At 42.6% G+C, this 11918-nt stretch overlaps 1 protein-coding gene across 2 annotated transcripts; it reads left to right on the forward strand.

Moving 5' to 3' along the window:
* Positions 1–210: 210 nt before the first annotated feature.
* Positions 211–10740, forward strand: sav1 (salvador family WW domain containing protein 1). 2 transcript variants are annotated; one of them, XM_085766746.1, is made up of 6 exons: positions 211–569; positions 1491–1846; positions 1889–2030; positions 4885–5155; positions 5848–6003; positions 9027–10740. In XM_085766746.1, exons 1-6 carry the CDS (start codon positions 476–478, stop codon positions 9238–9240), a joined length of 1233 nt encoding a protein of 410 aa, XP_085622872.1. In that variant the 5' UTR covers positions 211–475; the 3' UTR covers positions 9241–10740. The 2 variants fall into 2 exon arrangements, with proteins under 2 accessions (XP_085622872.1, XP_085622871.1); XM_085766745.1 differs by having other exon boundaries at positions 1491–2030.
* The last annotated feature ends 1178 nt before the right edge of the window (positions 10741–11918 follow it).

Below are 11918 nucleotides of genomic sequence, written 5' to 3' on the forward strand. Positions count from 1 at the left end.
AGAAAATGTGGGTTTTGGTTTTTAGCAGTGATTTGAAGGTGTGGAGTAGTGGAGGTCTGTACAGTCTGGTTCGGTGCTTGGTCCGAGGGGCCGGGAAGCTCAGAGTTCCGAGCTGTCTCGAACGCAGCATTAACCATTTCCCAGTGAGGGCCAGCGGAGGGAGAGACGACGCACAACGCTGCTCCCTCTCTCAGTCAGTCAGGGCGGACTGGACGGGACCGCGGCAGGAAAAGACGCTCCCAGTCGCTCCCCCCCGTAAAGTTAGCCGGCTAACTTGCCCGCTGGCTAATCTGAAACTTTTAAAAAATGTCGACTTTCCGCGCTTTGCTAAAAACTGAACGGGACGACGGTCGCAGACTCAGAGTCGAGGGATTGTGCCATGAAATAGCAGCAGCGCCGAGTTGTTGTTGTTTTTGTTGTCGTCGTCCTCGTCCTCGTCGTAGTTGTTGTTGTTGATGTCTCCGAGCCTTGAGTTATGCTCTCACGAAAGAAAAGTAAAAACGAAGCGTCGAAACCAGCCGAGGTACACGGGAAATATGTGAAGAAGGAAACGTCGCCGCTCCTGAGAAGTAAGTGAAGTGAGCGCAACAGGTCGGAGTTAGCATCGGTTAGCTCGAGTTAGCATCGGCTAGCATCGCCAACGAAACTTATTATTAACTCGGTGCGAAAAGTACCAAACCAACAGTAACCAGCACACTGATGTGAAAGTGTGGAGATATATTACACCATTTGTTGTGGCTCACGAATTCATAACATAGTGTTTAATCTCTTTCTTTTTTTATATATATAATAAACTGACAACTCTTGAATGCTAACCTGATAACTAGTTTATAGCTAAGTTAGTTCAGAGTTCATCTGATTACTACACTAAGTAAACAGGGTAACAAATATAGATAATAAATCCTTACTTAAATGTCTTTTTAGAGTTATTATACAATTTATATTTAACTGTTTCCTGCCGCTTTATTCATGAAAAGTAATGAAGGTTTGTTGCTAAGTTAGCCTACATCTGTCCAGTTGTGTACATTGACATTGAATGAGAGTTGTCATTAGCTCTGCGCTGTCACAATAATAATGTTCAATAGATTGATCATTAGGGATTTCATATCAGTGGGAGTGGTTGATAAATACAGTGTTTTATTAGCTGTAAATCAAGGTGGCGCATTGTTATAATGCTTGACATCTTTATATTATTGATGCGTTCAAATGCAACTGGAATTTCTATGTTGTAAATGTTTCATGACGTGTTTCGAGGTACTTTACTTACAAGACCTTTTATTTTGTTGGTATAATATCAAATTGCCTATAACTATTGATAACTGTGAAGTACAAAAAAGTACAGCATATCCCTCTACAAGTACTTCCAAATTGTTCATAAGCACATTATGTGATTAAGTGTGTTTATTTAGATACCTCTGATGTCTACTGGTATTGTGTGTCTGTGTTGACTAGTATTGACAGTTGGGCCTGCTCTGTTTGTGTGGTTGCAGATCTTATGCCCTCATTCATCCGTCATGGACCCACTATTCCCAGACGCACAGAGGTCCCTCTGCCAGATATGGGGCCCTCTGCCTACACCGTGGCGCCCAGCCGGGAGCCCGTGGTGTCCCGCAATAAGAGTTTCCTCCGGACCCCTGTGCAGAGGCCTCCTCACGAGGTGGCCCGCAGAGAGAGCCACCGCATGTCAGCACCCCCATACCTGCCTCGCAGTCTGGGAGACCTGCCTCACGAGTACGGAGGCTCCTCACAGTCCTTCCTCACAGACGTGAGCCCCATGTCTGAGAACGGAGACGCTGCCCGCTATTATTACCCCTCTGAACCTTACTATGACAGCCAGCAGCACCAACAGCAGCAGCAGCAGCAGCAACAGCAGCAGCAGCAGCAGCAGCAGCAGCAGCAACGCCAGCCCCAGCCCAGGAGGGTCCCGGACCGCTTTCCTGAGGACTATAGATACTATGAGCACAATGAACACAACTTCCAAAGACTTCCCCGACAGCACACTCCCCCAGCTCCAAGCAGACCCCCCTCAGGTAAACATGAAATTTGCTTTTTGACTCTCATTTTTTTAACAGATAAAGTAATAGAAAGTAATAAGGGAGAGCTGAAAATCTGACAAAGGTCTGGAATTGCAGGCTTGGACTTCACTGCACACATGGTTTTGGAAAGTACATGGCAGGCAGTCATGGTCTCTTGAGGGACTGAAGTTTGTGTTTTTATTGCTGTTTCTCTGCAAATTCTGTGGTATGAAAGCTGGGGCAGTCATGTTTCAGTATGAGGGGGAATCACAATCACACCAGCAAGTCTGCAACTTCTCAGAGATTTTTTCCTCTTTTTCAGAAGGAAAAAAAAGTTGAGACAACTTTTGGTGTTCAGAGAAAAAGCAGCAGTTGAAGCACCAATGTATGATTGTTGTTTTGAGAAGTATTACGGACGAGTTGTGGACCACACAGGCCTCATTGAAAGGAATGCAGGGCAGGCTGGCGGTGGTCACTGACTGAACAGCTAGAAAAACTGTGCTCAACATTGTAAACATTCGTATGACATAAATGTGTAATTTCAGGGGGCAGAGGAATTTTCCACCCCACCCCCAAATGATAGAGAACCTTTTATTTTGTGGCTGAGTCATCAGTGTTGTACACACGCTTTAGTATTATGCCGGGCCCACCTATCGCATGTCATGGATTCTTGTTTGGAGTGAAGTTAAACAAGCATTAGGGGCTCTGCATTTTTCACCTCTCTGTTTGCTGAATCTCTCTGCTGGCAAAACTAGTAATTTGCAGACCGCCCCCAGTCAAATGTCTCAGCCTCAGCCGGCTCACGAGCATGAATCATCCGTCTATGCGCCGCTGCTGCTGCTCTGGTATCGTTACACTACAACTACACACAAGGCTAATGACTTGTCAGCAGAGATGTTTTGGAGTAGTCATCTACCTGCAATCAGCTGACAGACACCTCCTATTTCTATTCCACATGAACAGTATGTTGACCTTCTTACAGTAATTGTTCTTTAAAGGTAGTGTTTATTTTAAATTGATGGGTAAAAACTAAAATATACAAATAAAGAAAAACACTGTTTTCATAAGTACATGTAATCAGATCCTTTCTCCCATTATATACCAGAGATCAATACTTCCCAGCTGAGATCGATTCTTAAATATCCCCGCTCAGTGGAGCGCATCGAACGGTCTGCTCATCTGATCAAGAAATCTCAATCAGTAGTGTCTTATTTTAACAAAGACACAACAAACGGTCTTTACACACATCTTTTTTGCATTTTTTAAGTTGTGACAATGACACATAATACAGGAACTAGTGACACTGTCAATCCTAGTACTGGTACCAGTACTGATGGTGCACTATGGTAATATAATGGATCCTAATACCAACTTCATTCATTTCATTAGACTTGGCACCTCCTCACATATTACCTCTCTCTAATTTGGTGCAGCTGTAGCTTCCCTGGTGTGTGTGAAGTGTAAGTTTAAAAAAGAGAAAATACAAACTTGCGAGTTTTTTCTCTTAACGAGTTATCCAGGTTTAAAATTAAGCCTCTGGCTCTTCTTTTAACCTACGATGGCCGTAATATACAGTTGTATATTAAGTTACTCAATTACTGCATCACCACCAGTTGTAAACACAGCAGCCTGCGCTTGACTGTATCCCTCCCATGACATCATTATTATTATTATTCTAACCTTTATTTAACCAGGTTTGTCCCATTGAGACAAGAGAGACCTGGCCGAGAATGGCAGCACATATAGTTAGAAAACAAACAGTTTAAAGCCCATTGTCACATTAAACATGGACATAAAAGATACAAATAACAAACAATGAGGATGAGGATGATCAAATAAAACATACTCATGAAGCCTGGATACAATGGGATTTATCATGGACTCAAATACTTTCAGTGATACCAGATTTTGGAGTTTGAGCTCTGGTTGCAAACTGTTTTCAGAAAACCTAAATGCTGGAATCGGTGTGATGCATTGAGCTTTAGGTTTGCTGTGAGTATGGCGTGTTGCCATTTCTCTGGAGAAAAGGTCAGAGATGAGGATGATGATGAGGATGATGAGGTGGAGGAGGAGGAGGAGGAGAACGACGACGAGTGTTTCTGCACATTCCGTCCCTTCACTCAGCAGCTGGCGAGGAGCTGCAGCTCTGTTGCTGTCACTCTCGTGCAGTATTTATCAGATTGTAGTCGCCATTTTGCCGAGATGCTTCATTCCCCGCACATTCTCTTTGTGTTTTCAACCCTCTCTCTCTGGGTCCCTGCAGGCTTATTCACTTTGAGTCACCACCACTTCTCCTCCTCCTCCTCACAGCTGTTGGCTCGACATTCCTCGCTGACATTATTCACCAGTAAAAAAAAGTACAGGACCTGTTGAGTGAGTCCGCTCGGCTGTCTGCTCTTACACAGCGTTTGTGAGTGGTTAGTGTGTCTGGCCATGCAGAGATCTCTGCCTTTCCTGTCCAAAAGTAACAACACTCCCATTTCCTACCATTCATCAAACATTGTCGGTCAGAATAAGATGCTCCGTCATAACAGTCAAAGAGTCAAGGGGATGAAGCGACGCTGTTCACATTATCACTGCGCGGCTCAACACGGCATCAGTCATACTTTAAGACGTGATTCATCACATTCCTCCCTTATCCTGCTGTATGTGCAGTTGCCACATCGCACCGACCTTTTAAATGCTGTACATTCCTCTGCTTTTAAATGACATTTTCCCACACACGCTGCTTTTTTTGAGAGATTTCTGAAAATATTTGGTCTTTCCCCAGAGGTGCTGTTAGCTGGCAGCTGCTCCTCCGCTGTATGTTTGTTCAGACATCTCTCGACCTCCCTCTAGGTTTCTAAAAAGAAATGTTTGTTTTCCTCAGGCATAGGTCGAATACAGGCCAAGTCCCTGGGGAACCTCTCCAGTCTTACGGGAGAGGACCTCCCACTTCCGGCCGGCTGGACCGTCGACTGGACCATCCGTGGCAGGAAGTACTACATCGACCACAACACTAACACTACACACTGGAGCCACCCTCTGGAGAGGGAAGGGCTCCCTCCGGGCTGGGAGAAAGTTGAGTCGGCCGAGTTCGGGGTCTACTATGTGGATCACATCAACAAGAGGGCACAGTATCGTCACCCCTGTGCTCCGAGGTACGGCGACTAAAACTAAAGCGTTCTGTGTTGTTGGCACCAACGTTTTCCCCTTCGCTGTTTTAGCCTTTATCAGCCATATTGGTACCAATGTGGAGACTTTTTTTTGTGTCTTCAGACTTTTGCAAACTTAAAATGTCTGGATTCAATTTAGAAATGATGTCTTTGCATTGTTAGTGTTAAGTTCATTCATTTTTTATCTTTCTTTATCTAGGTTTTTCTAATTATATTTATTTATTTGTTTTAGTTTGGAATAATAAAAGTTATCAATTATCGATTGTTCAACAGTAAAATGTTGAACAATCAACATATTTGTCACAATGTTAAAACCATATCTGAGGGATCATCGGAAAAATGTGTTAATGTATAGATGAGACAGTATCCCACATCGGTCAGGCCCTAATTTTAATGCTTTGGTTCCTCCTTTCAAGCCCAGAATGCCTCAATTTTATTATTTTCAAAACTATTTGAAGGAAAAAACTCACTAGAAAATGTACTTCCTGTGTTACATAAGGCCCCGCTGCTCTGTTCTGCTCTCGTGTTGCACCTGATGGATGTTCAGTAAAAAGTGTAAAACAGTTTGAGCGGTCGGTACGAAGAAAAACACGCCATAAGTACAAGTTGAGTTGTGCATATTGCTTTGATATGGGCGAAGTAATGTGCACATAATATACTATGTTTTTATCCTGCAGCGTGCCGCGCTACGATCAGCCCCCACCACTACCGCCTCCTGTGACCTACCAGCCTCGCCCAGCGGAGAGGAACCAGCCGGTGCTGGTCCCAGCCAACCCGTACCACACGGCCGAGATCCCAGACTGGTTGCAGGTGTACGCCCGCGCGCCACTAAAGTGAGTACTACACATCCTACACACAGTCGTCCTTCAGTGTTTAACTCATGAATGGACAGGCTGTGAGGAGCTCATGAACGAGGTTTCCAGAGTCAGGTCAAACCTCTTCAGCGAGTTTCCTTCAGGATTTATTTGGCCGCGTTAATCCATGATGATGTCACCACGCTGCTTCACTGTAGCTGTGGTTATCAGACGGGTAACAAGGTGTCTGGTGTTGGTCACACGTATCTCCTCAAAAAGCCCAGTCTGGGAGAATCGTCTTCCTCACTAGTCCTTTAAAGGGATAGTTCAACATTTTGGCAAATTCGCCTATTGTCATAATCCCTATCGACATAGCAGTAGCTTCATTACCTTTTGATTATCGGTGCATATTGTTTTGTAGGGGTGTCACGATTCTCCAAATCCTCGATTCAATTTGATTTTCGATTTTAGGGTCACGATTCGATTCGATTCGATTCTCGATGTTTTTTCTTTTTCTTACAGCACAGACGCCTATGCTATTTTCACACTAGTCTAGTCTACGATCATTGGTTTTATTCATCAAATGTTGTACAGTAAATCTTATTTCAAAAGATGGGATACATATAAGTGATGCAATTTCCATAATGTATCACATTAGGCACTATGGTCACATTTAAATAATTTCTTTACAATATAAAGGTAACATGCCCCCAAAAATCATGATCCAGGGGCCAAAATTGCCCCCAAGGTTTTGAAACAAATATATTTATATCTGTACATTATCATAGTTTTATTTTCATTAATTTACCGTCGTGTCTCATTATTCTCCTGATGTCGGCTTAATGTAATGTAAACGAGATTGCGCTGATACGGAGAGTCATGTGACAGCGGGGCAGGGCAGAGCTGCAGCTGCTGCTGCTGTGATGATCAGGTCCTGATCAGACTGGCGGTGGCCCACAGTCAATCAGTCCCGGTCCTCCACCGTCACCAGATCCCCGAAAGCCCCGCAAATAATACATCGACAAAAAGTGGCAAGTTGCACATTTTCGTCGGCTTATTATTTGCGGGGTTTTTTTTATTTATTTATTTTTATCTTATAACGTCTCTGCAACATGCGGCTCTCAGTGCTTGTCGGTGTTGTGTAGTTAGAGCTGCGTCTCCCTCCTGCTTCCCAGGTAGGAGGGGGACAGTAGCCCACCAGGGCTGGCTGATAAAACGCTATAAATTGTGAAATAACTTTTCTTCGATAGAAATATGAGACGTGGTCGATAGTTTTCATTCATCCATGTTTTGGCAAATAGCCAATGATATTGAGAGTCGCGCTGCGCCGAACCAATCACGTGGCTGGAATAGAGCCAGTCAACATGTGCATTTGTTTAGGTTGCTGCAGACGGGCACATCAGCTGACACCGCCGGTAAAAAAAAAAAAAAAAGAGAGAGCGAGCGAGAGAGAGAGAGAGAAAGAGAGAGAGAATGAGTGAGTGTTGTCTCGAAATAAAAAGTAAATAAGAACTCGGACCAGTGACTGACAAGAGGCTTGGTGCGCAACGGGCAGTTGTAGCTTTGCTTGCGGGCGGGGGGGGGGGATCGTCGATCCTCTCTTTGACTTCGATGCTCGAGATCGTGACGTAATTTCGATCGATTTCGATAAAAAATCGAAATCGTGACACCCCTGTTGTTTTGAGATCAGCAGGGCAGAGACGTGAGCTGCTCAGTGAACACAATGGAGGTGAACGGTACAGGTCCCCTGTCCCTCATCAAACTCATCAAATACACAATCCAACAACTCCAAAACACTCTGGTGGAGAAGTTGTGACCTGCACATTCACCACGCTATGAAATTATCATGTAACATTAGGAGACAGAGTTGTTTTCGAGGCAAATGCAGCCTGAACTACATTCCAGACACGGCTGTTGGGCGGAGTATTTGCTTCATGTGTCATAATGTTACATAATTATACATGATTGTTTCATAGTGTGTTGAATCACGTCACGTGCCTTTTACTCACGGTGGCTTCGCTCCAGTCTCACTTCTGTAAAGGCCTCGATGCTGCTGAGATGGACGTCTGAACCTCACAGTGACCTTCTGGTTACTCAGTTTGGCTGCACGCGGCAGCTCCAGTAAAGACTCCTGGTGTTTCCAAACGTCCTTCACTTCAGAATTATTGAGGCCACTTGCTCCTTGAAACGGTTTCATACCCGTTCCCTGATTTATGCCTCACCACAGTTTTATTGCAGAGGTCTGCAGAGAGTTGAGTTCCTTGGATTGATTTCATGCACTGGTTTACTGTATGTCCTGAAATGCAGAATGACCTGTAGGACCTTTATATACATTGTGTGCCTTTCAAAACAGAGATGACTCCTAGGGATGTCACAATTACTTGTTTTCACAATTAATCGTGGTATTAAATGCCACAATTAATTGATCGTAAAGATTCCTAAATACAGTCACTTTCCGAAAGAAAATATGTTGGAACTATATCGGCAGATGTGCGCCAAAGTAAAGGTAAATGCACAGATACTGGTCCATTTATCTAAAGTAACACTGAATTGGTAGGAATGTAAATGTTTGCGTGTCATTTGTATTGTAAAAAAAATTATTAAAATGAACTTAAACATTTGGTATTGATGTCAATTAAAGACTTAAATATTTCAAACACTTCCCCCAGCGGATTAATAGCTGGTCCTATATTAAGAGATTAGATGTAATTATATTTTGACTATATTTGATTTTACACATTTCAAGTGTTTTGAAATGTATTGATGCATAATAATCGTGATGATCGTAATACCGTGATTATTTCTCTGACAATAATTGTACCAAGAAAATCTGTAATCGTGACATCCCTAATTACTCCTAACCCTAACTCTTTAGAGGAGCTGAACTGTTTAGAAGATTTTTTACTTTGGTCATAAGTTGATGAAAGGTCCGAGTTCTTTCTGAAGAAACTCGATCATAAACCTGATAAATTGATCCCTATAAATAACGTGGCTCTGTGGTGTTGATGGTGTACAGAGGCTCCACAGGTGATTCACCTCCGGTCTCTTCTCTGTCACGTCAGGTACGACCACATCCTGAAGTGGGAGCTGTTCCAGCTGGCGGACCTGGACACGTATCAGGGCATGCTGAAGCTGCTCTTCATGAAGGAGCTGGAGCACATCGTCAAGTCGTACGAGGCGTACCGACAGGCGCTGCTGTCTGAGGTGGAGGCTCGCAAACAGCGGCAGCAGTGGTACACCCAGCAGCCCAACAAGAACTTCATGGGGAACATGTGATGTGTGCGTACTGTGTGTGCAGCAGCGGGGACGCGGCCGCACGGGGGTCACGCCTCTCTGAGGTTTCCACAGTTTGGGAGCGGTCGGGTTTTCCTTTGAAATCATGATTGACTCTTAATTTGCCTCTTTACCAAACACATCTGTGCCTTCGCTTGATCCAAATATATCAGCCAGGAAGTCGAGACACACGTTGGCAGGGGGCTCCGCCTTCTCCTCCGCCTCCTCCTCTTCTTCCTCCTCCCTCCCATGTGACACTCAATTCACTCATTTTATGAATGACCATGTGACTGAAAAACAACTCCAATGAAGAAGAAAAAAAGCTATAATGTGCTACATGTGGTGGGAGGCTGCTCCTGGTGCCATTTCCAGCCACTGCCCTGAGAACTGAATCGCTGTATGGATTTTTGTTTTTAAGACTGAGGAGAACAGAGTCTCTGAAACTCTGGATATTTGTTGAAAAACATCCTGAGATTGTGCCTTTTTAAAATAAATAAATAAATAAAAAACGCAGCATTTCTACAATGTCTGCTCGTATCGCGTGTACACACCAGCTACTCCGTCATTTTTTCCTGTGGGAGAAAACGACAGGCAGCTTCTTCTAATTTGTTCCCATATGAAATACTTCATGACTCTTTTTCCTTTTGCTTTGTTATCCTCATAAACTGAAACCACACTCTTTTACATTAAACAAAAAAGTGTGCATTTTCCTTATTTTTTAAATGACATACCGTATGCTTTATGAGACAATCCACCAAAACTTTAACCGATATTTAAGTTTTGATATGAAACACGTCTTTTATTTAAAGACCTTTTGATGGATGAAGCATCACATTTGATGCAGTGGTTTGAGCATCTCTCGGCTCTTTGGCATTACTGTAAGTCAGGAATATTCTTTGTGTTTGTGTGTATAATGTAACATAAATAAGCTACTGGAACTTTTTAAAAACAACTTCAGAGGACACATTTAAGTTTGCCAAACAAGTGCAATTCAGTTTCTTCTTGTTTCATTCTCTCTGGATATTTCCTACCTTGGTGATGCCTTATTTTTATGGACTGACACTGATCTGTCTTGTGATTATTTAGAAGCACAGGTTCTTGGCCCTTTCTATTCTTTGGCAATAATTCAAACTGTTTTAAGATATGCAGAAATGTCTTTAAAACCAGGGTTTGGTCTAGTAGAGACTCGTGCTAGTTCTCTATTTGCTATGTGTTAATTAACGTTAGGAAAGATGAGTAGTTCATGACTCTAAAAAAATGGTGTCAGGAGCCATTTAAATATTAAAAACATGTGTTAATGTAAATCACTACACTTGTGAATATCCTATGGTAACAGTAGAAAAGGTTTGTAAAGAACCTGGTGCTTCTCTTCAAGGAGAACTTCGCTGTGCAGGAAGGTCTCCATCACATCTTTTCAGATTGGTGTCTTCAAGTTGTACATAACTCGTGTTGTGGATTTCAAATACAGGACATAAGCAATAAAGTCTGCAGTGAAGAAAAAAATACAGTTGTGACTTTACAGATGTGGCCTCTTGCTGCCCATTCACTCAATCAATGACAATGAGAAAGGAGTCAAGATTCCCTTTATGGAGATTTATAGTGAATCTCAGCTCAGGTGTTGATTTTACATTCACGGTGTGCAGAAAAAAACCCACTGTCCTGCTCAACAACAACAGACAGACACAGTTGGTGAACAGATATTTTCCTCAAGAGATGGTGGAGACCAAAAACAGAGCTAAAAGAGAGTGAATGCTGGATTTAAGATTCATCAGGTGGCTACAAACATGACACCATAATGTTCTGTGATCATTAGATGTGTAATTAAGGAGCTGTCCTTTAATAACTTCACCACCGTATTTAAAAGGTGATTAATATATCAGATACTTGTTTACAGCTCCCAAGTGACCAGAAAAACAATTACTGTATGTTTTAGATAGCAGAGGATGAATCTGAGTCTCAGGCTGCAGAGAGAAAGTTCCTCAACTTAAATCTTAGCACGAGATGATTTGGTGTCGCAGCATTTTTTACTTCCCATTTTTTACTTTTCCATGTTTCTTACACTCTGATTTCCAGTGATAATTACTAGTTTCCATCTGAAAACCATGGTTAAACATAACTGGAGGCTTGAATCTTCCAGTTCACACCCAATGAAGGTTTCTTACTTTTCACTCTCTGTGTCCAGCTGTAAGCTTTCACAATCCAAAATATTTTCATAACCATTTTTCAGTAACATACAGGAGTTGTTGTCATGTTTCAACAAGTTAATTAAAAGTTTATTTTGATTATTTTTACATCTTCAGACGCGTCTGCAGGGAATCTCTCAAGAAATTACTCAAGTCTGGGTTTTCATTAATTTGGTCCAACTTTATTGTTTATTTCTTTGTAACTGAAATTTTGCAATGCATGTGCTGAAACTAAGCAGTGTTGACTTGGAAGAGCTCACCAAGAGGTTGAATCATTTGACCTTTCAGTCCACTGAGGCTCCCACCATATCCGGAGTTGGTTTAAATGTTGATGAGGGCGGTTTTAGGAATGAATTCTTAAACCCAAGAAAAGTCATCGGCTTTTGTTTTTTCCTCTTTTTCTTTTTTTTCTCCGTTTCTGACAGACGTTCAATTCATTGTTAATCTGGAGCGTAGATGCAACACAATGTAAACAGATGCTACTTCTCTGACTTGTAT

This window comes from Trachurus japonicus, chromosome 22, assembly GCF_045865225.1.
Source record: "Trachurus japonicus isolate A0001 chromosome 22, Traja_1.0".
NCBI classification, from domain to species: Eukaryota; Metazoa; Chordata; class Actinopteri; order Carangiformes; family Carangidae; genus Trachurus; species Trachurus japonicus.

What these genes read in the sequence shown, in the direction of transcription:
- sav1 (XM_085766745.1), top strand. Translation starts at nt 476, where the DNA reads ATGCTCTCACGAAAGAAAAGTAAAAACGAAGCGTCGAAACCAGCCGAG. An exon ending in TCCAAGCAGACCCCCCTCAG is followed by an intron (nt 2,031 to 4,884) that starts GTAAACATGAAA and finishes TGTTTTCCTCAG; the next exon opens with GCATAGGTCGAATACAGGCC. An exon ending in TACGCCCGCGCGCCACTAAA is followed by an intron (nt 6,004 to 9,026) that starts GTGAGTACTACA and finishes CTGTCACGTCAG; the next exon opens with GTACGACCACATCCTGAAGT.